The sequence below is a fragment of the Chelonia mydas genome, chromosome 6 (assembly GCF_015237465.2).
Source record: "Chelonia mydas isolate rCheMyd1 chromosome 6, rCheMyd1.pri.v2, whole genome shotgun sequence".
Classification (NCBI taxonomy): domain Eukaryota; kingdom Metazoa; phylum Chordata; order Testudines; family Cheloniidae; genus Chelonia; species Chelonia mydas.
The window spans coordinates 71723483-71750659 of NC_051246.2; the positions used below are offsets into that span (position 1 = coordinate 71723483).

The window sequence follows — 27177 nt, forward strand, 5'->3', positions numbered from 1 at the left end:
CTCCAAGAAATTATTTCACATCTCTACATAACCCATAGATTTTAGATGCCATTCAGACTCTAGGAGGAAAGATACTCAAAGAACCATAGAGTCTAAAGATACTGAAATGAAGTAGAATGAAGCTGGCACATATCTTTTTTGCACTTCGGCTTATGTCTCAGTCTTGACTAAAGATGGATATTCATACTTGGTGAGGATGAAGCTTTGAATGTATCACTCTTTAACTAAACTAATTGCCTTTGGTGGCTGTCCGGAGACACAGAAGAAAGAATACTTAGAGTGCCAGGCACATTGGGACAAGTCTTTGAAACGAGACTGCAAAACAATTTACTTTGGCAATATTTTTCATTATTACTCTTGCTATTATTTGTTATTCTGATAGGATGTAGGACGCCACTTGGTCCCATTTGAATAAGGGGTTAGCTCCAGCTCAGCTTCTCCCTCCCATTGCACAGGAGTTAAAAGGAAGGTCTACAAGAGTGGTTGTTTGGGAGACAGATGGAGTAGAACATCTTCAAGAAGAATGGACTACACACCTGTGGTCACTGCACTGTGAAACTCTAAGCTGTAGAGCTTTATTTTGTTTATTTTCTGGCTATATTAAACTATTTTAATTTTCATCATGTCAACAGCACCCTCTAAGCTTCCAAAATAAATCTAGAAGAGGCCCTACTGACTAAAGTCAATATTTTAAAAAACAGACTGGTTATTTTCGATGCCCAACTTGAGACACATTAAAGGGGACTGATTTTCAGAGAGATGAACATTCACCTTCTGAAAATCAGGTCTACTTAAGGTGTCCCAAAAATGGAGGTACCCTAGATCACTAGTCACTCTTGAAAATCTTGGTCTAAGACTGTTTTTGCTGATGAATTATTCAGTCAAGTTAAATATGTATATATTTGTTCGGCTTCTCCTTATGCTGGCACTGTATTTGTATAACTTCACGCAAACACAGTTTGCTCTTTTTTCATTCATATGCTTTTCCTAACATGTTCTCACTGCTTTCTCTATCAAAGATATCTATATTTAACAAGAGGCTTCACCTGACTTCACAGTTTATCCCCTCCTACTTGATCCTACAGTTAATTCATAATGCTGAATTTGTGATACCAATAATTTCCAAGAAACCAACTGATTTCAGATTCAGGATTATGACATCACTTCAAGATCAAAAACCTTGTCTGAAAGGGATAAGCAGACAGATAAGGATGATAAGTTATTGCACAAAGCAATTAAGTTTGTTCAGTCTCCTTTTAAAGATCTTCCCCAGCGTGCATCTCTCTCTAAGTATATTTCTTCTGTGGCCCTGGGCACTCATTGATTAAAGACAGAGCCAACTGCATCTGTTGTAAGTTTTCCAAATACAGTATCAGAAAGACCCTGATAAAGTTTTTGCACCTTGGCTACCCAACCCACAAAACAAGCAACGGGACAATCTAAATGACTATGCTTCAGACTTCTAATCTGCATACAGAATGTTACGACTGACTGACTCCTAAAAGTGACAAGCCTGTGTAACTGACTGCAGACTTAACCGCAACATCTCCCAGATAGCATGAAAGTCTATTTGACAGACAAAGGGCCAGGCAGTCAGTAAGTTCTTGTACCATGAAGGAGTTCAGGAACACTGGAGGAAATGGAATCTAATCTCCACAGTAAAGGCAGAAGGACCCACCTGAATCAAGCCTGAGGGGCTCAAATTAGCTTTGCGTTTGTAGGCGACCAGCTTTCCTGCAGGAGAAAGCCCTGTATAAAAAGGCAAGCCTTTTCCCCCCTGCAACTTCTCCTGTAGTTTGTCCAAGGTATCTGCCCGCAAGAACTTTATGTTTTCTGATATTTTGCATGATGACACTGCACTATCAGGAGTCTCCAAGACAGGCATCTCAGGCTTCTCACCCTTGTCCTGGCAGGAAGGCATTGAGATTTTCACTCTGGAGGAATAGACGGGAGGATTCTTCTCATCCCGGGACTTGTGCTCTGAAGCCAATTCAATAATGAAGCTACCCACTTTGAGGGACTGTGGCATGTTACTGTTGATGTGTTGTGATAGGATGCTTAAGATCTTATTGCGATCCTCCTCCCAGTTGCAGTCAGAGATAATCTCGATAAGTTTGGTTGGCCCACCTGGAGTAGTGTGACGAACATAGGAGGTGGAGGAGGATTCCCCCTCACTACGGGAAGACCACCAGCTTTCCTCTGAGAAAGAATTGAAATAGGTTTCTGCAATACTATGGAATTTTAATACCTGGACATTCAATATAGTTTTATTCTCCCCACCTCCACCCTTGTATTAGCAGCAGGGAAACAGAAGTCAAATAATAGCTCAGAGTACCACTCCCCACTTCACAGTGATACAAAAACCGATAAAATCTCAATGGAGAACTAACAATTCCATCCTCCTTATGGTTCATTCCATGCAGCCATACCACCTTGTACTGCAATCCCATCACATCTCACAAGCTAAACAAGGCTGGGTCAGTTCAGCACAGAGAGGCAAGAACTCCAAGGAACACTAACATGCAGCAGAGAGTGGTGTTGGTGATTCAGTAGGTGGCACTTTCCCTGGGAGTCAGAAAAGAACCAATGTCCCATAATGGCATTAGGGAGCAAGCACGGTGCTATTTTATGTCTCCTACAAAAGATAGAGGCTTGACCTTTTGTTGTCATTAGCGATTCAATGGCACTTTTTGAAAATGGTAAGGCTGTTGAGCCCTATGTCCTGGCCAAGTTTAAATCTGGTAATTAATTTCTGCCTACCTAAATTCACCGGCATTTTCAAATGGATGTATTTTTTCCACTTCCCATCCTTAACTGTAGAGTGTTGCTATGCACTGTAAACAGTTGCCACATTTCACCTCAAAGGCAGCTTATTCAGTGGTGGATGATGTGTTCTCTTTAGTCTGTATAACATTTTTAAAGCTCGTAGCACCCTATGGGACACTCTGAGTTGAAAAATAACGTATAAATGCAAGATATTATTCCAGATACTTATTTAATCTATTTCTTTATGGACTGGAAGTTTCAAATTCAGTTTTATATTATGCACTGAGAAAAGTCAGTTTATCTTAACCTTTCAATTCAAACTAATGGAGGTTGCTGCAAAACAGTGCCAAGCATAATGGTGAAGGCACTCCCTTGCCCCACATAACTCTAGCTGGAATATTCTACGAAGGACTCCACAAGCCTGACAGTGTAACGTGGGTATCTGAGCCTTCTGTAAAGAGCGTGTATTAATAAATACCCCAAGCATCTTATGGTCACTTGCGAACACAAGTCTACTCTGCAACAAAGCCTTGTACCACTAACCAAGCCATCATAATAACTGTCATTTTAAATTTTAGAGCAGCACTTGGTCTAGACATTTAACCTGTTTTGCTTCCCACTGTACTCGTATACACTTCCTGACAAATCAGGAGACTGAATCAAGAACATAAGAATTTTATTACTAACTGCAATAACACAAGACCTGAAGTGTTGAAAATTACAAATAGAGTACTTTGGTATACCATTTAAAGGTACCATACCCGGTTAAATGGGTCTCAGATTGCCTTATGAAAGTTCTAGGCATATCACCTTCTTGGACTCTCCCTGCATGGCTGCCCTTGGTTTCACCAATATCTACAATATTTTTACCAGAAACTTACAGGTAGCAGGCAGTTAAGTTAAGCTCAAAACTCAAATCTTACCTCCTGATTTATCAGTGTCTTTCTCCATCTCACAAAGTTCTTTTTTAAGGGTCTGGTGCTCAGGATCATGCTCCTGGGAGAAGGAGAAAGAATAAGTTGGGGCGGGGAAGGTGAAGAAAGAGAAAAATTTTATTTTAAACATGACATGACATTTTCTTCAACATTAAGACATGTTTTAAAATAGACTAGTTCACCACTCTAATGTCCAGAGCTTAACAGAGTAAAGAAACATATACACCAGCATTTCCAAAAATACAGTTCCAACCTCAGGATGGCTCTATGAATGAATGGACATTTAAAGCACTACACATAATCCTACATCTGGCTTCAGGAAGATTCCAGATAAGACAAATTTCACACTGAATCTGTGGATAAATTTTTCAAAAACATTTAAGTGATTTAGGAGCCTAAGTCCCATCTTCAAAAATGACTTGGGTGCTTCTGAAAATATCGTCCAACATCTTAACGCATGAAATAGTCAATAGAGGAGTTTGTGGTCAAAAGGTGACATCTCACCTTTCTGGTACAATTATTTGAATTACAGATGTATGGGTCCTTCTGCTGCTTTTTTTCCTCCCTTTTGCATTCATACGCTCGGACCCGGGCACAAGTCATCATCCTCTCAAAGTACAAGTAAACAGGATCCTTGTCCTCATCCCGAATCTGCAACTCAAACAGAACCACTTCATTCGAGATACATATCCGAGCTGTGAAACAGCTACACATTCTAGTGTCCCTTACCTCCAGCAGTGCTTCAATAAACAGAAAAAATAGCAAGGAGTGCTCCTGCTTTCAAAGGTGCAGTTTCCTTCCTAGTACCAGACCTCCATCTAGGTTTTACTTCTGAATTAGGTTTTATTTTAAGTAAAAAATCTAGGTGCAAAGACAACTATTCTGCTTAACCTGGCAGATGATAAAGAGAGAGATTCTGCTTTGAGGAAACCTGCTGAATTCTGGTCACATCTCTACATGCTTCTCTATCAGTATCCCTGTGGAAGGTTTTACTTTTCACATTTTCATGGGCTAAAACACAAAGCAGACTTTTCAATGCTTTGGCACTGGAAATCAAATGTCTTCATGGTCTAAAACAAAAAATCCATTAGTTTTAAAATATATTTCCTCATTTGTCTTGCACGTCATTCATTAATTAGATAAGCTACATTGAATAGCTCAAGTATTTAAGGAAATGGAATGTTCTATATTTTGCAAAATAGCATGCATTATTGCTAGAAATTCACAACCCCTTTTGTACATACTTGTACTCGTGCAATAATGTGTTTATAAAAGACAAACGGATTTTAAAATTGGGAAGAAAAAAAAAAATCAACCCCACCTCACCAAAATTCTATTTACAAAAGTATCCAATTATGGACTTAAATCTCATATCAACCTACTTCAGATACTGATTTGTACAGATTTTTAGTGAAGGCTGGTTTGTTTTTTTAAACACACAAGGAGGTTTTGCCCTCTTCCTTTGAAAATAAAGCATCTTCCTTTCCTTGCTTACCACTGGGTTGGGTTTGGGAGTATACACTCTCCCTGGTTTGACTCCATTGGAAGATTTGTTCTTACTGGAAGGCAAGAGCTCTGGGGTAGGCAGCACCAAAGGTTTCACTGGTTCAATGACAGATGGTGTTGGGATGTAAATTGGTTCTGGATCTATCTCTCCTTCTACTTTTATCCACAATGGGCAGTTCCTAATAGGCTGCTCTGGCTCTGTATCACAGATAGCTGAAAAATGAAAGAGGAAAAAACGTTTTTTAAAACAGCATATTTTTGCAGTGAAAATGTCTCGTCTAATGCTACAGTAATTACAGAAATATCCATCTAAGTCTAAGCACTGCCTCCTATTAGTTAACCACTCACATTCCCAGGAAATAGCACTGGTTATCTTTCTGGGCTCAAGCTCTAGGCAAGAGTGGCTGGTGCTTGTCCACACCAAGGGGAAAGGGAAAGGAACCAAGGTAAAAATTACATTAAACTTCATCTTCATTTACCAAATGTCAAAAGTAGTAGAGAATGCTGTCACTATTTAAATATTAAACAAAAATAAAGAAAGTAGTTCTACACATTGTGCAATCTTCTTCTGTATTGTGTAATAAAATCAAGACACCCAAGACTTTGTGATGTTTCTCTGTACATGAGAATCTTATTCATTTCATAAATCAAACTGACTGGAACATGATGAGACAATGCCATCAATATTTAAGTGTAGGAACAAAGTATAGTCCACATCAATTTCAACCTCTCTTTGGTGTTTAATACATTACTGACAGCTGCCATCTTATTTCCCCAATACACATTAGGGGACAGCCCCTCAGCTGGTATAGAAGTCAGCATAGCTTCATTGAAGTTAGTGAAGCTAAGACAATTAACATCAGCTGAAGATATGGCCCTAGATGTTCAGTTGTTGTGAGAGGGACTAATGAAATACTGGGCAAAGCAAACAAAGGAGTGAATAATACTGAAGTCCCAAATTACATAATGATCAATGTGTTGTGACTCACATCCTGGGCCTCTGAACTGATTTATGATGATAATCAAGTGACAGACTTTTTACAAGTACCCTGAATGATACCTGGCTATGTTACAAGTCATAAACCCATAAAAAGTTCCAAAAAATGTCAACCATGCAGCTAAATGAAAGGCAGATTTCTAAAATATCAATAAAGTAAGAAACAAGATTTGCTTCTAGTTAGTTTCTGGCAAAATAGGTGGAAGTTGCATGTACAGAAATCTCTTAGAACTCACCCTACTTTCTTGATTCAGCAAGGTGTTTGCTATAAATTCAGCATAAAAATCTCATGAAAAAGCACATGGCTTTGAAATTGCTTTGAGTGATCACTCTGCCCCTAGTAATACTCACTGTATTCCACCTTCTTTCTCCTTCTCCTATCTTTCTGTTTCAGCTCATCATCTTCCCCATCACCCTCTTCTTCCAACTCCTCCTCTTCCTGCTGCTCTTCCCCTTGTGGCCCATAGAATACAAGGCTTCCACGCACAGCTTTCTTCAGGATTTTCTTGTGTTTGGATCCTCCCTTTACTACTAACACCCTTCTTTTCAAGCAAGTGCAGCCAAACATACAGTCAGGCCTGCGACAATGGGTAGGCTGACGCTTTTCCAGTGCTAGACTAGCACAGACACAACCCAGACGGCAGAAATCATTGTTGCACGGTGGTGCTCGCCTTCTGATTATTTTGTGGATAGGTTTATTTTTAAGAGAAGCCTAAAGTTTAAAAAAAAATATATATATATATATATATACACATTTGAAATTCTACTGAGATAAAAAACATGCATGCATACAAGATCTGCACAATCAATGCCACCACACAATTTACATCAGGTACAGGATTTGCAATTTAAACTGAATGACAGGACACAGAATGGTGTCTTCAAGGGGATGGTCATGCCCACCCCACCCTGATTGACAGGTCTGGTTCTGCCTCTGAGCAAGCTGCAGTCAGCAGAAGACCAACTATAAGGAAGCTGAGGACTTGCCCTGGGCAGAAGAAACTGCAAATTACACTGAATGACAGGATAGAGAACAGTTGCACTAAAAGTTGCCGTGAGGTCATGTCACCTGATGTTCTACAGTGGGTAATCCAAGAAGCAGAAGAGCTGAGATTCATACTTAATGAGTAGGGCCCTACCAAATTCACGGTCCATTTTGGTCAATTTCACAGTCAGAGGATTTTAAAAATCATAAATTTCATGATGTCAGCTATTTAAATCTAAGATTTCACAGTGTTCTAATTGTAGGGGTCCTGATCCCAAAAAGGAGTTGTGGTGTGGGAGGGTCGCAAGGTTATTGTAGGGAGGGTTGAGGTACTGCTATGCTTACTTCTGCGCTACTGCTGGTGGTGGTGCTGCCTTTAGAGCTGGGCAGCTGGAGAGTGATCGCTGCTGCCGGGATCCCAGCTCTGAAAACAGAGCCGCTGCCAGCAGCAGCGCAGAAGGGGGTTGTTGGCATGATATGGTATTGCCACCCTTACCTCTGCACTGCTGCCTGCAGAGCGGGGCCCTCAGTCAGCAGCCATCACTCTCTAGCTGCTCAGCTCTGAAGGGAGCAGTGCAGAAGTAAGAGTGGCAATACTGTGACACTTTTAAAATAACCTTGTGACCCCCTTGCAACTCCCTTTTGGGTCGTGACTCCCAATTTGAGAAACACTGGTCTCCCCCCGTGAAATCTGGTCTTTTGTATGCTTTTACCCTATACTATACAGATTTCACGGGAGGAGACCAGATTTCACAATCCATGAAGCATTTTTCATGGTTGTGAACTTGGTAGGGCCGTATCAATGATACACCTAGGAATTGACATAAGCAGGACTTATTTTCAATTAAATACATTAAAGCAATGTCAATTTTGTGCAAAGTTAAAAAAAAAAAAAATCAGGAAATGCCAAGTTACCATGTATGTACCTGTATGTTTTATGGTACACAGTTAACAAAATTAACAGACTATATTAAGATACATATCAAAATTCTATGTTAATATAACATTTTGTACACTTACAATTCCAGGATGTACAAAGGTTATGATTACTAGAGCAACATTAATTCTTGCACTTATCTAGTATTTTCTATTCCTCTTTTCTTTCTTATATATGTATCTTTTCCCATGCTAGGGGTCTTGCAACTGTCACTTCTACTGGGAAGACAGTAGGCTTTCACTCTGTCCCAGGTGGGTAGTGCCTCTTGCCAATGACACTGGCATATCCAACACCACTATTGGCAATGTAGCTCCCAGAATAGCAGAAATACTATTAAACAAAAAAAGATGGCTTCTCTGGGTTAGAAATTCTTCTTGAAGTTGACAAAAGCATCTCCACTGGGGAGTTCTGATTAAGAAAATTATATTGTATCAACAATTTTTAACTCAAATAATAGCTGTTGCTACAATAGAAACATGAGTCCAAGACAAGAAGTTGATTTAGTGTGGACAAGGGTGGGGACTGCCAATACAACTATACACTTTTCCTGGTTAACTGTTCTTCTGAAATGGCAAACCCCTTCCTTCTTTACAGTACAAGTGAGTGAATTTAGTCAGAAGCTCAACTGTACTATCTCCAACTGTCTAAATTGCTGGTACAGATAGACAAATTAAGAAAACATTTTCTTGACTTTTTCTACAGAGCAATACATCTAACCGGTAAGAAAAGGTGACCCTGCACCCTGTATATTTTTATTAGCATCATTATCTCTTTGTTAAACCCTAGCTACGAAGCACTGGAGTGCAGAAGTAGTAGGTTTGATAGGGAAGGGAAGGGAGGTAATTACAGTAGCTTACCTGAGCAGTGAGCAGAGTTGCCAGGGATATGTCTGCTCGTTCTTCTGTGATGTAGGTCCGTGGTTTCCCATCCCACAATGCACAGTCCTCTAAGTCCATCAACTTCACCTGAGATTTAGACAAACCTGGTGGGCGAGTAGCCTGTTGCTGCTGGTGTGCCTGACGCAGACTGATCTGCTTTGGCAACATGTTTTCTTCTAGAGCTGGCACCATAAAATTATCCACCTGATTAGCCATGTTGCTACTTGGCAGAGACTTAGTAACCTTCTCCCCTGCGACTGAAAAGCTGTGTTTCTGCTTTAATACAACAGGTGAAGGAAGTATGGGTTTGTAGGATGGTTTTACTCGGCTCTTTGAAGCTGTCTGTTTATTCTGAGTTTTCATCTTCCTAGAGGCAGAAGACACAGCGAGAGGCTTGAAAGTATAAGAGGTGGATGGAGTGCTGGTGGATTGCTTCTTTAGAACACTGTCTAGTGTTCGTACATAGCTAGTGCTCTTGGTTGGCAGCTGATAAACCACAGGAGAAGTGGAAGTGCTAGAAGAAAATCCCATGCTTGTTTCCATCAGCTTCCCTTCATTTTCCAGGTATTCATCCAGCTTGTCACTGCAGAAAGCGGAGCGATTCTTCAAAGACCCCTCTGAACCACTACCTGAATAAATATGGAATCCAAATACACAGGAAATAACTCCAGAGAAAGTACACTGCCAGTTCTCCTAATAGGTAGAGTCAACAGAGAACAGTAATTTCTTTAACTTTCCAAAGCTTTTATACAACATCTGGGTATGAAATGGGTGATCATAGCACAGCACGCATGCATGCCAAATATGGCCACTCAGTTCAACAATGCACCTAGCAGCCACTGGAATCTTTGATATGGGTGGGTGGCTCATGGCAGTTACAAGACTCAGGGTGCAGTGTTCCATCTCGCTCTGAATGGGTAACTATGAAGACCTATCTGGAGCACTACAAACTAGGATATGTAGTCTCTCCAAGGTACACCTTTGCATTAAAAAACTATTACAGTGGTTGCAATCTAACTACAGTTTATTTAAATTCAGTGTAGCCTTCTGGCTCCTGGCAAGTTGCCAAAAACAGCCTCCCATTAGGCAAAGGTTGGGTTTCCTCAACCTATGAAGTATCTACTCCCATTATAATTTTAAACATATATACCCAAGAAATTGCAGATTCTTCCCCAAAGAACAGTCTAAAGCAACACTGAAGATAAGAGTTCCCACACTTCTCTAAACAAGGGTTGTTTATATAGAGTCCAAAACGGATCAGTAATAACAAACCTATTTCAGTTAGCTTTTTGCCTTTTCTCAGCAGTCATTTGTACAAAATAAAAATCACACTTTTATCCTATTTCAAAGTAGAATAAATCACAATGGGAAAATAAAATCTCCCTGATTCCACAAAACCCCATTCAGACCTTTGAAATCTGTATCAGTGAAATCACAGTAACCAGGGGATTCTTTACTCATGACCATTTCTGCTCCAAAAATTTCACTAAAAATTAAAATAAAGCATTAAGTAAACTGAAAGGATCTGTTCCTAGGACAGAAAAAGGGCCACATGTATCACATGGAAACACTCTTTTCAACCTCTTACCTTCATTTCTAGAAGCACCGTGAAACTTCCCTCGCCAGCCCTTGATCTTGGTAAAATCATTCGTTTTCCCTGTCCTGGAAACAAAGGGAAACCCAGCATCTGGAAAGAAAACAAGCCAGCCTCACCTTATCAACCAGGTGCAAAAACATTACACATGAATGAATAATGATCCTCTACATGTGGAACAATACCACTTCTAACTCAGCCCCCTAACAACATGGAAGTCTAACTGACTGTGACTACAGCACCCTAAAGCAAAGTAACAGAAAAAAAGGCTTAGAATCGACATTTGGGGCCTCAATTTCAGCAGTCCGGTCTATATGAAATATCACCACCAATACCATACACACAAATGACTCCATGCATACATGCAAACTGGAAATTTTCTTTGAGCTCATGGCTAGACAGGCAATCTATGTGTGTCCATTAGGGAAAACCCAATTTTATACACATACATGCGTGCCTGCACTAAGCAGGTGTACAGCTGCATGACAATGCCATTACTGAAAATCAGAGCCTGACCGTCACATGGTAGACCACTTGGCCAAGAAGTTCATAGTAATTTAACAGCAAGTTTATGATATATGGCTTTCGTATAAAGATTCCTCATTAAAAACAAAAAATTCCTATGCGATACCTTCTCATCACTGGCATTCAACTTTATTTAAAAGTCCTATTCCACATACACAACTAACCCCAACCCCTCAAGCCCTCAAGAATAATGCTGAAAGAATAGATAATGTATTTTGAAAGCATGGTTTACCTACCCGAACAGCCAGGATTGATTCTTGGGTAGTTCCACAAAGAGTAGTTTTTTGAGTAGGAGAGCGGGAGCTGCACACCCAAATATTTCAGGTCAATGCTCATTGTTGGGTCCACAGAGTTCAACTTTAGTCCCACTGCAAGAAGCAAATACCAGTGAAAATCACACAGCCATGCAAACTATTAACAAAAAGAAGCAGCAAATCTTTTAAGAACATACATTTCTCAGTTTATACAAGTAATAAAAAGTTACTTTAGAAGAGTTTGCATTCATTCTGTGTTTCAACAAACTTGAAAATAGAAAAAAGAATGGCCAGGGGTTCCAGTTTCCCACCAGACTTCAACTCCTTTGCAGTTTAGATACTACAGTATCTGAGATCATACCACCCTATCAAGATGTGCTTGGGATGAGATAAAAAGGAAAAATCACTTTCATCTCTCTCTGTCCAGGGAAGAATGTAAAGATCCCATTGCACTTTTTGAAAAAGAAGAAAGGGTCAACCTCTGTTCTCCTGGGCAACATTCCTTATCTCAAAACAGGTGCTAACATCCACAAGCTGGGTGTAAGATATTGCTTAAGTTTTAACTGGATATAGTATTCCTTACTTCTTATCTTAAAACTGTTACCTACTGTTGTTGTCGACCGCTGAACAGTTGTGCCAACAGTTGTAATGGGTGAAGTGATTCCTGAATATTTATATCAATTTACATACAAACACTAATGTGTTTTTTGGAAGAAAAGTGCTATAAAATGGAATTAATTATGATTATGGCTATTGTGTTTACATATTCAGTCACTGCACAATCAGTAAGATACTGATGGAATTCTCATTCTTTTGCAAAGTATTATGGAATACCATTAGTATGAGAAGCACTATATAAAAATAAATTTTCTTAGTAATTGAATAGAAAAACAAAGTGAAAGAAGTAACAATTGCATAGAATAATTCAACAGAGCAAGCTGCTAGGTACAAAGGAATTTCCAGACTCTTATCCCCTTCCAAGTCCCCACGTGCTTTTCCTCTAAGGAAACTTGCAATGGGTGGGGTAAAATAAAGGTATACCAATCATAATAGTCACTTTCCCTCACTTTAAGCAGCACTAGAAGGGGGATACTAAGTGAACAAGTCGATCAATAAAATGGTTCATCTGGAGATGTACAGCTGAACAATCTAGGATCTAGGTAATAAAAGTGACCTTTCGTATGTGCATGATCATTTAAATTTAAATGTGTACATACTGTGCTGTGGAATTTTTTTTTCTGAGAAGCCCCAGACTGAACAAGCTTGGGGAAAAGTCCCTATCTCATCCCAGAATACATCAATTCATGTCAAGATTAAAAATGACAAGAGATGAATTTCACAACAACAACAACAAAAAACAGAACAGAGTTCTCTTGAAGCCTCCAAATTAAGGAATCCCAAGCAAGATCTTTTCTTTATTTCATGTGTAACATTCATTTCCTCACAACCATGAAACTGATAATCTGCATGAATCCTGAAGATTATTTTTATTGGTGGGATTGAGGTAATACCCAGAGAAAGAACAGTTACTGTACAGTAACTGTGGTTCTTTGAGATGTTGTAGTCAAGTGTGAATCCCACTGTAGTTGCACGTGTACCACATGCACACTACCTGAGTCCTTTGAGTAGCAGCGTCCTTTAGGGCCACGAGTGTGCCTGTGCCTTGTTGCATGCCTGTGTGAAGACATAAAAGGCAGTGGCCACCACCTTTCCTGAGTTCCCTCGCAACTCGAAGCCAGTGACAGCTGAGGATTCCAAAAAGCAGGGATGAAGGATGGGTCATGGGATCCACACTGACTACAACATCTCAAAGAACCACAGTTGCAGTAGGGGAAGTAACCTTTCTTTTGGAGTATGTGTGAGTGGATCCCACTATAGGTGACCAGCAAGCAATATCCTTTCAGGATGGTGGGAAGAAGGCGTTTCAGCTGCATCCATTAATATAGTAACTGAAGAACTGCTCTCCCAAGCTTGGCATCAGACTTGACTGCTAAGCCCAAAGTAAAACGCTTGACAAGGTCAGTGGTCCACAGTGCTGTTTTGCAGATTTCTGATATCAGCACATTACTGAAGCAGGAGAAAGATGTTGCTTGCGATCTGGTGGAGGGAGCCTTAATGTTGGCTAGGAGAAGTACATCAGCTACCTGGTAACACAGTGAGTTGCATTGTGTTATCCATTTCTTATTCTATGTGAAGAGGTGGCCTGACCTTTAGAATGCCTGGCTAGTGCCAGAAATACACTGGGAGACCGTCTGAACAGTCTGGTCCTGTCAATGTAATAAAGCAAGGACCTGGACACATCTAGCATATGCAACTTCTCTTCTCCCAGTGTGGAGTGCGGCTTTGGGAAGAAAACTGGTTTAGATTAAATTCTAAGACCACCTTGAGGATGAATTTTGGATGAAGTTTTAGCACCACAATATCCCTATGCAATGTTGTATATAGAGGTTCAGCCATAAGTGCTTGGCACTAACTCACTCCTCTAGCCACAGTGATAGCCACTATGAAGCCTGTCTTTGGAGTGAGGAAATATAGGGAGCATTCTGAAGGAGGTTCAAAGGGAGGCTTCATAAATCTAAGGAGGATGATGCTGAAGTCCCAGGCAGGAGTAGGTTCTGAGACTGGTTGGTAGGTACGTAACAGCCTTCTGAAAAACTTTGATAATGTTCAGTGAGAAAAGACCAAGCAAAACAGTTCAGGTAAATGGCAAGCTGAAAATGCTGCAAGGTGGATCTTAATAGAACTGAATGTTTAAGTGCGATAGTCAAGGATCATCAATACTGAGGTCTGGACCAGGTCCAGGCCATACTGGACTGCCCATATAGAGAGTCTCTTCAATTGAGATGAGTAAGTCTTCCTGGGCAGTCTCTTCCTGCTCTATGGTTCCTGGGCAGTCTCTTCCTGCTCAGGATTTCCTATACCTGTAGGGAGCAGTCTCTGTCTGCAATACTCAACCAGGCAACTACCACACTGCAGGCACAATGACTTTGCATCTGAATGGACTATCTGGCCATGGTGCTGGGAAATCAGATCTGGCCAATCTGGGAGCTGGATAGGCAGCAGAATGGATATTTGTAAGAGGTCTGTCAACCAAAACCATCTCAGCTACTAGGGCAACACAAAGACAGTTTTGTCTTGTTTGATTTTGGCTGTTACCCTGGGATACAGAAGTCCTTGGGATCATTGCAGAAAGAAAGCATGCAGAAGCAACCCCAGGCTTGTGCCCGGTCTGGAACAAATCATCTGGCACTTGATGTTGGTGGCAAACAAGCCTATCATAGTGATCCCCCAACAAAGGAATATCAGCTCTCTGAAGGACCTCCGCAGTGATCACTCACGTGTGGTACACAGATTATCTGCCAGGTTGTTGATGACACCCAAGAGGTGAAGAATGAATGGTTTATCATATGTTGGAGCTACCAGAACTTAATAGTTTTCAGAGAGAGGGGAGGCCAAGTGTGCACTCCCTTGGTTGTTTACACAGTGCATCACATACGTGTAATCTACCAAGGTCTGCACTGTGTAATTTTGAAGGAGAGACAGGAAGGCCATGCAGATAGGAAGGCCATGCCTGATGGCTCTAAGCTCCAGGACACTGATGTAGTGCCCCATGTCTTCAGGGATCAGGTCCCTTGTATTTGTGGACAGCCCAGGTGGACTCTCCAACCTGTCCCTGATGCATCTGTGGTTAAAGTCATTGTCAGGGAGCAAAGAACAGTACCCTTCCATGCACTTTTTTGGGTTCCTTCCACTATCTCAGTTCTGAGATGACACGGTGAAATTACAACCTTCTTGTTCATCTGGGGTATTGTTGAGAAATAGATTCACCAGAGACAGAGCTGAAGGGACTACTGGTGAAGTCTGGCAAGCAGCAACACATACATGCTTGCTACATAGGGCCTAGCAGACCCAGACACACCCATACCATAGCAGACTGACTCCCTCAGGGAACTGATGGGCAAGATCCCCTGGGAGAATAACATGAGGGGGAAAGGAGTCCAGGAGAGCTGGCTGTATTTTAAAGAATCCTTATTGACGTTACGGGGCAAACCATCCTGATGTGTAGAAAGAATAGTAAATATGGCAGGTGGCCAGCTTGGCTTAACAGTGAAATCCTTGCTGATCTTAAACACAAAAAAGCTTACAAGAAGTGGAAGATTGGACAAATGACCAAGGAGGAGTACAAAAATATTGCTCAGGCATGCAGGAGTGAAATCAGGAAGGCCAAATCACACCTGGAGTTGCAGCTAGCAAGAGATGTTAAGAGTAACAAGAAGGGTTTCTTCAGGTATGTTGGCAACAAGAAGAAAGTCAAGGAAAGTGTGGGCCCCTTACTGAATGATGGAGGCAACCTAGTGACAGAGGATGTGGAAAAAGCTAATGTACTCAATGCTTTTTTTGCCTCTGTCTTTACAAACAAGGTCAGCTCCCAGACTACTGCACTGGGCAGCACAGCATGGGGAGGAGGTGACCAGCCCTCTGTGGAGAAAGAAGTAGTTCGGGACTATTTAGAAAAGCTGGACATGCACAAGTCCATGGGGCCAGATGCATTGCATCCAAGAGTGCTAAAGGAGTTGGCGGATGTGATTGCAGAGCCATTGGCCATTATCTTTGAAAACTCATGGCGATCCGGGGAAGTCCTGGATGACTGGAAAAAGGCTAATGTAGTGCCCATCTTTAAAAAAGGGAAGAAGGAGGATCCTGGGAACTACAGGCCAGTCAGCCTCACCTCAGTCCCTGGAAAAATCATGGAGCAGGTCCTCAAGGAATCAATTCTGAAGCACTTAGAAGAGAGGAAAGTGATCAGGAACAGTCAGCATGGATTCACCAAGGGCAAGTCATGCCTGACTAATCTAATTGCCTTCTATGACGAGATAACTGGTTCTGAAAATGAAAGGAAAGCAGTGGACGTGTTGTTCCTTGAGTTTAGCAAAGCTTTTAACACTGTCTCCCACAGTATTCTTGTCAGCAAGTTAAAGAAGTATGGGCTGGATGAATGGACTATAAGGTGGGTAGAAAACTGGTTAGATTGTCGGGCTCAACAAGTAGTGATCAATGGCTCCATGTCTAGTTGGCAGCCGGTATCAAGTGGAGTGCCCCAAGGGTCAGTCCTGGGGCCGGTTTTGTTCAATATCTTCATAAATGATCTGGAGGATGGTGTGGATTGCACCCTCAGCAAGTTTGCAGACGACACTAAACTGGGAGGAGTGGTAGATACGCTGGAGGGTAGGGATAGGACACAGAGGGACCTAGACAAATTGGAGGATTGGGCCAAAAGAAATCTGATGAGGTTCAACAAGGACAAGTGCAGAGTCCTGCACTTAGGACGGAAGAATCCAATGCACCGCTACAGACTAGGGACCGAATGGCTAAGCAGCAGTTCTGCAGAAAAGGACCTAGGGGTTACAGTGGACGAGAAGCTGGATATGAGTCAACAGTGTGCCATTGTTACCAAGAAGGCCAATGGCATTTTGGGATGTATAAGTAGGGGCATTGCCAGCAGATGGAGGGACGTGATCGTTCCCCTCTATTCGACATTGGTGAGGCCTCATCTGGAGTACTGTGTCCAGTTTTGGGCCCCAGCGGAGGGCAACAAAAACGATTAGGGGACTGGAACACATGACTTACGAGGAGAGGCTGAGGGAACTGGGATTGTTTAGTCTACAGAAGAGAAGAACGAGGGGAGATTTGATAGCTGCTTTCAACTACCTGAAAGGGGGTTCCAAAGAGGATGGCTCTAGACTATTCTCAGTGGTAGCGGATGACAGGACAAGGAGTAATGGTCTCAAGTTGCAGTAGGGGAGATTTAGGTTGGATATTAGGAAAAACTTTTTCTCTAGGAGGGTGGTGAAACACTGGAATGTGTTACCTAGGGAGGTGGTGGAACCTCCTTCCTTAGAAGTTTTTAAGGTAAGGCTTGACAAAGCCCTGGCTGGGATGATTTAATTGGGGATCAGTCCTGCTTTGAGCAGGGGGATGGACTAGATGACCTCCTGAGGTCCCTTCCAACCCTGATATTCTATGATTCTATGATTCACTGCAATCAGGAATAATTCTAACCTAAGTAATAGCAACTGCATCGACAGGAACCTGTCCTTTGGAAGGTATGCTCTTGCTAACCCAAGTTGATCAATGCTCTTATGAACTCATTCTGTGATGGGATAAGATGATTTTTTGTAGTTCTCTATGAGACCTGGCTGAGAGAACAGAGAGAACATATTTCAGGCTTGCCGCCATGTCCTGCTGGGATCTGCCCTCCCACAACCGATCATCCAGGTAAGGGTATACATGAACGTCTTTCCTTCTAAGATGTGCTGCTACTACCTTTGGACATCTCATGAAGATTCTTGGTGCCGTGGAGAGTTTGAATGGCAGTACTTTCTACTTGTAATGATTTGGCCCACCATGAATCTGAACTATTTATTGTCAGCTGGGTGGATGATTATATGGAAGTACGTGTCCTGTACGTAAAAGTTAAGAGTTAGAAACCAGTCATGGGCCTGAAGATGTGGGATAACAGAGGCAAGCGTTATCCTGAATCTGAGGTGATACATGTATTTGTTCAATCTCCTCGTATCTAGGATAGGATGAAGACCCGCTTCTTCAGGATAAGGAAGTGACAGGAGTAGAAGCCTCTTCCCTTGTACTACCCCATCTACCTAAATGATGTAACAAGGCTGCTTGTATTTGTAACATGCAGTGCTGTAGCTGTGTCAGTCCCAGGGTATTAGAGAGAGAAGGTGGGTGAGCTAATATCTTTTACTGGACTCACTTCTGTTGTTGATCGAGAAAAGCTTTTGAGCTTACACTGAGCTCTTCAGGTGACCTCTCACCAATAGAAGATGGTCCAATATAAGATATTACCTCGTTGTCTGTTTGTAACAGGCTTTTGTGAGAAGGGAAAGGGTATGGAGTGGGAAAGTACAGAAGAGCCTTAGGATACAATGTCTAATGCCCATTTGTCAGTTGTCCCAGTCGAAAGGGGCCAGGCAGTTGCTGAAGGTGGAGAGAGGCTCCAGAATGAACGCAGTGCAACTCTTGATGCTTCTATCAAATCTGCGGCCTCTGAGAAGGAAGTGGGTTAGCCAAAGAGGTGGGAAATGGGCATCCCCTGGAGCACCTTGTCCTCTTTCTTTGTGATTACTCTGGTCGTTAACTCAAGGAGTAAGATAATGTCCTCGGTCTCTGCTGGGGCTGGTACCTGTATGTTTTTCTATAGGGTGTCAGTATATGGTCATTGAGGGAATTGAATACCGTTCTCTGGCTGAAGTGCTCCATCACTGTCTGCTCCCTTCTGGTTTTGGAATAAATGAATCTCACTACCACAGACAGTAAAGGGAAATTGAAGGAGGGTTGCTGCAGCTCTGCCATTTATGCCCTCACACAGGCGCAAGAGGAAGCATCAGTGGCCACATCACACACTTCTGTTCAAACGTCTCTGATTCCATTCACATGAGCACCTACAGTGGGATCCACAGTGAAAGATACTTGAAGAACCACCCAAACTCAGATCCCCACTGTGGTAAGCACAGTATTAAAACACAGTAGGAAACAATTCCTGCTCCAGAGAGCTTTACATATATACCTTCCTGGAGACTAGGATGTATCACTTGCTTATGCCGCAAGGACTTCAAATCTTCCAAGAGTTCTTTTTCCAGCAAGCATATTCTTGCTCGACAACCTGCTCAGAGAATGAAAGATATTATTGTGTATGCAATGAGATTGCACATGCTATGCAAAACTCTGATACACTGTTCATTAAAATACTTATCTCCCACTGTATGCATACACCTTCTTTTATCAAGGCCAAACCACCCAAATTCCATCCCTTTTTTTTTTTTTTAAATTATTATTAAAGGTTATTGAGTGTTACCTGGATCACTTGTAACTAGCAAGGAAGTCTGCAGATTCTGTGATTCTTCTCCTCCAACTCTATCAACAGTGTGAATGTCAAGAGCTTCCTACATGCAAAAAGAGCCTCAAATAAATGTAAAGTGCTTTAAAATCAAATGCTCATCTCGACATAAGCTAGGACAGCCATATCATTAAAACAGGTTATTAGAGTGGCCTAATAATAGTGCTTTGCATTACTATGCACCAAACTCCAGATTCTAATCACTCATTCTCGCTGAGCCAGTGATAACCAAGAGTGCTATGAAGGTAGAAAACGCAGACAGTGCTACAAATACAAATTTTTTAAATAACGTTTTCAGGGATCCCAAAGGAGAAATTTATTATTTCCAGCTTATGACCACTGAGAAGCTAAGTTAAGCCACTGCTCCTTTTGAGCATATTAAGTTTTATTGAGGACACTGAAGGAAGAGTGATTTACCTTGGATGCAAAGGACACAAAGAGGACTCCATCCACATCCTCAAGATCTGGCTTAACATCTGGAAGGATACTTCCTGATCCCAAGGAGGCATTCTTGCTTGTCACTGCATTCTTCCCTATGTTTTTAGGGGGTCGTCCAGCCTTGGAGATCTTTAGCTTTCGTGGCCTTCCCCTTCTACTTGGGCCGGATGACATAGGATTTTGATTAGTACCAGTACCCTTCTGGGACATGGGATTCCTTAGTACACCTGCTTTTTTTCTTCCAGCAACGTCTTTGGCTGAAAAAAGGCCACCTATAGAGCTCCCAAGCTTGAAACTAGATGATTTAGATATGGTCCATGGTGCCTCTTTGATGGAACAGTATTTTTGTGGCACTTTGTTTCCAGAGTACTGTTTTTTCACAGCTACTTCCTCAGTTTCCATGACTGTGTGTAAGCAAGAGTCCTTATGATTTTCAAAACAAATAGGTAAGGAGTCCAATATTGCACTCACTGGGGATTTATCCTTCTTACAAGAGGAGAGCATGGTCTGTGGCAGCTCAGAGATCTTTACCGTGCTCTTGGTGACTGCACAGGGCTCTAAATAGACTACAGGCATCTTCCCACTATCCAATTTTAACATTTTGGCTTTGGCAACACCTGAAGGGTTGGCCAGCATTCGTTTGGTGGACCTGATTCCTGCATCTTTTCTGTCCATCTCACTGTGTTTTCTCAGTTGTTTCTCTAGTATGGGATCATTATCACTATTGGAATATTCATCTGTTTCCTCATCTGTGTCTTCCTGCTTCACAGTTATCCCTTCAACGCACACACTTGACCCATAATCATAGTCATCTACCGGCTCCTCTTTAATGACTACATTGAAGTGTCCATTTGGGTCCAATGGGGATGCTACCCGGGAGCTGCTTTCATAACTGCTAGCGATGGGACTGGAGAAAGTAAACAAGAACTTTACCACACAGATGAAAAATACAAAATTAAAAAAATATCCTGTCATATCAATTATATTTTCCTTCCCTAAAACAGATTCCTCAGTACTGCACAATAAATGGTCATCACAGTAGGAAGATACTACTTGAGCAGGACACTGCTCCCTGTAAGGAGCAACACTTAGGTCAGCTGAGCTTGATATTGACTTTAGGGCAACTGCTGCTAGTTAGGACAAGCTTTCATTTTTAGTATACTAGTTAGCATTCAAGAAACATTATTATGCCATCTCATATGTTTTTTCATCATACAGACTCCAGAGAATATAGCGATTTCTTATTTTAGATAGCAGGACTCTCTCCTCTGCTCTTATACAAGAATCATATTTAAAAGTAACTGGTATTCTAACCCGTCCCATATGAAATCACCCCATCCATTTGGAAGCCACTGAGCCAGATTCTGCTCTCAATTACTCCAGCGTAAATTCAGAGTAACTCCACTGAAGTCAACTGACTTAGTCTGAATTGAAATGGATATCAGTGAAAACAGAACTTCGCCAGACATTAGAGAACTCCAACTGTAGATGCAATTTCATTCTTATAAATAGTTCTGGGAGGTATTGGTTGCTTCCCATCAGTTTTGCTAACGTTATCAAAATATGGCAGCCAGCCATGGAGAAGAAACGCACCTGAAAAATATAATTCCCCCCCCCCACACAATACAGCTCAGAGAATGATAGTTGAAATTTCAGAAGCAAGCCTATAGGTAGGGCCCTACCAAATTCATGGTCCATTTTGGTAAATTTCATGGCCTTAGGATTTAAAAAATCATAAATTTCAAGATTTCAGCTATTTAAATCTGAAATGTCATGGTGTTGTAATTGTAGGGGTCCTGACCCAAAAAGGAGTTATGTGTGTGTGTGGGGGGGGGTTTACAAGGTTATTGTAGGGGGGGGTTACAGTACTGCGACCCTTACTTCTGCACTGCTGCTGGCGGTGGCGCTGCCTTCAGAGCTGGGCAGCTGGAGAGCGGCTGCCACTGGCCAGGAGCCCAGCTCTGATGGCAGAGCCACCACCAGCAGCAGCGCAGAAGTAAAGGGTGGCATGGTATGGTATTGCCACCCTTACTTCTGTGCTATTGCTAGCGGGGCGCTGCCTTCAGAGGTGGGGGCCTGGCCAACAGCCACCGCTCTCCAGCCACCCAGCTCTGAAGGCAGCGCAGAGTAACGGTGGCAATACCGCAACACCCCTAAAATAACTTTGTGACCCCCCTTTTGGGTCAGGACCCCCAATTTGAGAAACACTGGTCTCCCCTATGAACTCTGTATAGTATACGGTAAAAGAACACAAAAGACCAAATTTCACGCTCTGTGACATGTTTTTCACGGCTGGACCACTTAATGATCTTTCCAAATGTTATTTGTACCATTACTAACGATTGTAAAGCGCTTTGGATAAAAGTGCTAATCAAAAAAAGGTTTTTTTTTCTACAAATAAAAGCACACAACTCATATTTTAATATCAGTACTCTCTCCCCCGCCACGGCAGCCACCGAGATGGGCTGGGAAGGAGAGGGTTCTCTCCCTGGCAGCCACCGCCCTGGAGATGGAGAAAGTCGGTCTCTCTCTGGCTGCTGTTGCCCTGCACATATTCCCTCTACCCACTCTTCTCACCCTACTGCCCCTCCCACCTACCCCCTATTCCCCCCCAAGGCCATCACCTCACTTTACATGTGCATCTCCTCCAGGGTTCAGGCACCTAATTAATGGAGCCACGCCTACGCGGCTCCACTAATTAGGTGGGTGACCCTTTATTCTCTTATGTGTGGCTGCCCAGGCGCGCACCTTAGAAGGAACTATCCGCAGACCACCTGAATGGAGCTCGCAGACCAAGTTTGAGAACCTCTGGTCTAGCAGATTTTCAGGTTTCCCATACTAATATGGGAAAGAGCACAATGCTAAACTTTAATTGGGATGGTAAAACCATTGCAAAGGAAAATTATGGTTAACTGTTCCTTAAGATATTTAGGAGTAGTTGCTGCCCATAAAATTTATGAGTTACAAAAACTGAATTAGATAAACCTCTGTCTTTTTAGAGAAGGAGAGAGAAAGGAATAAAATGGAAGGATTACATTTTTAAAAAGGGAGAGAGATATTTATGGACAAAGAAAATCAGAAAAATCTAAAGTAAAAGATATAAAAAAACCCCACAATGCAGAGAAACAGAGGAAAAGATTTCAGGGGATGGAAGCAGAGAGAAGCAAAAACATACTTTCTGGACAATGCAAAAAGAGATACAACATAATCCAAAACAGGAATGGCAGAGGGCAGTAAAGCCACAAAGTAAAGAGAAAGTACATCAAAAGTGCAGGACACAGAGTAAATTACATTTTTAAGCTTATTAGATGAAATGTTGATTGGCAATACAGTTATGTATGGTAAAATACCTCTATATTATTGCTTTATTTCTTTAAAATTCATGGCCATGGTTTTGGGGGGGGGAGGGTTTTTTGGGGGGAAAGGGAGGTATGGTGGCATCTGGGCTCATAGACTTAGTACTTTAGTTAGGTGCTCTTGTGTAAATTTTTCAAGTCTTGAACACTTCATTCATGAAGATCTGAATATACACCACTTTTAACTGAGTAAAATTCTTCTTCTTCCTAAAACACACTTGATATAACTAAATTTTTTACTAATTATAATACTTTAAATTACCATCATATTGATACAATATCAAATCATAAAGCAGTGGTCCCCAAACTTTTCAGGGTCGCTCACCCCCCCGTTGCCCCTGTCATAGAATCATAGAATATCAGGGTTTGAAGGGACCTCAGAAGGTCAGCTAGTCCAACCCCCTGCTCAAAGCAGGACCAATCCCCAATTTTCGCCCCAGATCCCTAAATGGCCCCCTCAAGGATTGATCTCACAACCCTGGGTTTAGCAGGCCAATGCTCAAACCACTCAGCTATCCCTCTCCTCCCTACCAGAGCTGGGCCGGGTGAGGCCAGAGCTGTGGGCAGAGAGGAGGTTGGGTGGCGTTCCCTCCCCACCCCTTCTGGGGACTGGCCTGGGCCGCAACATGGCCCGCACCCAAATATTCCTCCGTTCCCCCCCGAGGGGGGCATGCCCCATAGTTTGGAGACCATTTCCATAAAGAAATGTATGGGACACATATTTGAGACTCCCAATGCCTTGGAAGAATGAGAGAATTCTCGTGCAAACATGAAATGCAGCAATAAATGAACTTCAAAAACATGATCAAAATTCTCCATAAGGATGGTTCATTATGGTAACCTTCTAAAATAGGATTCCGATTCTTCTCAGAACCAAAAATGTCTGCAAATATTTTCTTCTTGCAATTTTTTTATATATCACACAGCAAAGAAAGTTAAAAGGGTACTGATGGTATCTGAATAGACTTCAAACATTTTACAATGTATCACCAGTCAGAGACTGATTCGAAAACCAAAGCCTTATCTATACTAAATCGCTTTGTAAACTGATTTCAACCCATCTTAACATAAAAAACAGATACTAGGCCAACCACAAGAAAGGAAATCAGTATTCTCTCCACCGCAAAACAAAAGATGTTGAGATGGTCAAGCCGTTTATTTAAAAAAAAAAAAAAAAAAGTAATGTGGTTGTAAGGAGCCTAATCCGGGTGCTCCAAATGAAAACCAGTTGATGGAGACTAGGCTACCTTAGAATAGTCATATCCAGCAGAGACCTGAGAGATGTATTAGGAGGATGGCTTTTGGAATGACTGTGGACAGAGGACAACCAAGAGGTAGACCAAGGACTCGGTATGTGGGCTGGATATCAACGGACCTCCAAGAGACCAATCTGCACAACAGCCTGGCATATGATCATGAGTTTTGGAAGAAAGCTATAAAGTCACCGACCCTGAATAGGGAAGTGGCAAGAAAGAAAAAGCTTTTGAAACTGATTTAAGTAAATTAGTGGTAACACCCTGTGGTACACTATATCAATTTAAGTGTACCTTATATCAATTTAGCTTATGTTGCTATGGAATTTAAATCGCAGTAAGGCATTCTTAAAACGAAATAAGAATATCCATAAGGGGGGCTGCACTGATTTAACTGAATCAGTTTCTAAGCAGATTTAATTAAGTTTGTACAACTTTCTCATGTAGACAAGGCCTGAGAAACAAGAAGTTGCAAAAAAAAGTGGAATTAATAGCTAGTTACAATGTTGTAAAATAGATCCTTCCTTACAGTGTACTTCCTTTAGTTGTGAAATTAAGACCCCGCTGGATTTAGCAAAATATGATACTCCTTGTATACTCTAGTCCAGGGGTTGGCAAACCTTTTGTCCCGAGGGCCACATCAGGATTGCAAACTGTATGGAGGGCCGGGTAGGGAAGGCTGTGCTTCCACAAACAGCACGGCCCCTACCCTCTATCCGACCCCTCCCACTTCCTGCTCCCTGACTGCCCTCCTCAGAACCCCCGACCCATCCAACCCCTCTCTGCTCCTTGTCCCCTGACTGCCCCCTCCTGAGACCCCCTGACCCTAACCGCCCCGCCGGGACCCCACCACCTATCCAACCTGCCCCAAACCCCCGCCCCCAACAGGTCCTCCAGGACTCCCATGCTTATCCGCCTCCCCCCACCCCGTTCCCCATCCCCTGACCACCCCCAGAACCTCCGCCTCATCCAACCACCCCCTGCTCCCTGTCCCGACTGCTCTCCAGGACCCTTATCCCCCCCGACCTCCCCCTTACCATGTCGCTCAGAGCAGCATGTCTGGCACCATAGTTAAGACTGAATTACATTTCACAATTAAAAGCAAATATTCAACCTTTGTTATGTATTTTAAAAAAAAAAACAACACACACCCTTTCCTTCCGAAATCACTCACATTTTTAAGTACTGAAGGAATTTTTCGAAAATTTACAAGGATATCCATTAATTAGTTTATGAGTTAAAATTATGTCTTTTAAGAAATGCAACATCTTGGAATATATATATTACACACGCACATAAAGTCCTGATCAGCCATAACACGTGCCATTTCTGCACAGCCAACAATAAACTATGAAAAATGATAGACCGTGATTGATCGACAGTGTTTCCCCTTAACTGCAGGTCATGAGAATGATGAACAGATTTAATGGAAAAGGGAATGCAAGATTCTTGATACCTACAGAACATAAAAAAGATAGAGTGCAGCCATTTCTTGAATGAGTCATGGAATATTTCCAGTTCTAAATTTTTTTTTTCCATAAGTGAGAGAGTGAATGAAGATTATCATTCCTGCGTAGAAGGCAGATACTAAAAAACTAAAGAAAATGCCGGACAACGTTCTGAGAGTAGCACTAGGACTATGGTTACAAAAATATTATATAGCTATACATATATAGTGTCTTTAGTTTTTAATAGAAATGTACTAGCACAGAAGATAGAAGAAAGAAGAGGAAAACGCTGTATATCCTAGTACAGTATCCACTTTTGTATGAATTTTTAGTATGTTTTTGGTCTGAGGTGACAACTGTTCTGAAGAAAAGGAAAGTGTTTAATTTTCTCTTAAGACTTAAGATGTCCTAAGTCAGCAAATCTACATTATCTGTCATTGAAGAAGTACCTGTGTTGCTCTCTGTCCCGCAGAGCTGGAAAAAAAAAAAAAAAAATTCCTGACTCCAAAATAACAAAATACCTGGAAGAATTGCTTGTTGTTCATCTGTACATTTGATACAAGGGTTTTTTTAATCCCCAAAGAAACAGCTGGATTGACGAAGCAAATTTTTCAGTTTGAACAAATCCTTTGAGAATATCTCCACATCACTTGCTAACTGATTTTTGTCAATGACAGAACCATGAGAAAGATCGTGCTGGCTTTAGGGAACTTAAATTTGAGAGAGAGAGAGAGAGAGAGAGAGAGAGAGACACACACACACACACACACACACACCATTTAGACCAGATAAAGTAGTTTTGCCTACAATTATGCAGGACATTCTTACAGCCCAAAAGAGAGAGAACTCAATAAAACCACTTGTGCCTGAATGCGTCCAGCTGCAAGATTGGGGTTTCTTATAAACTTATAACATTTTTCCAAAGACACCTCCTCCATGTTCTAATCAAAATCTTTTGGGACTTATGGTGGCCTGGGCTAAAGAGGAAGGATCACTTTTGAGAAAATTTCTCACAATCTTAGTTTGATTATTTCTTTTTAATCTGAAAGGTGATATTGAAAATAAAGAAGCAAAAATACTGCAATAAGAAACACAATTGACCAACTCCTTTCCATTTTGGTCATAGGTGCTCTTAAAAATTAGAATGCTCTTACTCTAAAAAATTAGTTTGGATACAAGTCTTTTGACCTAGAGGTTCTCCTTAGGAGACTTCTGCCTTCTGTTTACGAATACACGAGAAATTTAGGAGAAACTCTTATTTGTCCTGCCTCAAAACTGGAAAAAGTTGCAAAATAAATATAGTAATAATTCCCTTGGTCCCCACGTGATTCCAATATTCTCATGAGGTATTACTGCTGCAGGGTTCCGGTGGCCTTATGGGGTGAGAAAA

General features: G+C 41.7%; 1 protein-coding gene across 15 annotated transcripts in view; it reads right to left on the reverse strand.

Moving 5' to 3' along the window:
- Positions 1–27177, reverse strand: part of MGA (MAX dimerization protein MGA) — a 94340-nt gene that overhangs the window by 46371 nt on the left and 20792 nt on the right. For 8 of the 15 annotated variants that reach the window (XM_043549849.1, XM_037900434.2, XM_043549848.1 and 5 more), the window contains exons 3-13: positions 19710–20637; positions 19251–19338; positions 18963–19058; positions 11360–11491; positions 10593–10691; positions 8984–9633; positions 6556–6916; positions 5197–5420; positions 4206–4352; positions 3690–3762; positions 1679–2199 (exon numbers count right to left, since the gene is read on the reverse strand). In XM_043549849.1, coding sequence (XP_043405784.1) covers positions 1679–2199; positions 3690–3762; positions 4206–4352; positions 5197–5420; positions 6556–6916; positions 8984–9633; positions 10593–10691; positions 11360–11491; positions 18963–19058; positions 19251–19338; positions 19710–20637 — 3319 coding nt within the window. The remainder of the gene's footprint in view (positions 1–1678; positions 2200–3689; positions 3763–4205; positions 4353–5196; positions 5421–6555; positions 6917–8983; positions 9634–10592; positions 10692–11359; positions 11492–18962; positions 19059–19250; positions 19339–19709; positions 20638–27177) is intronic. The other 7 variants (XM_043549854.1, XM_043549855.1, XM_037900437.2 and 4 more) reach the window with 1 other exon arrangement.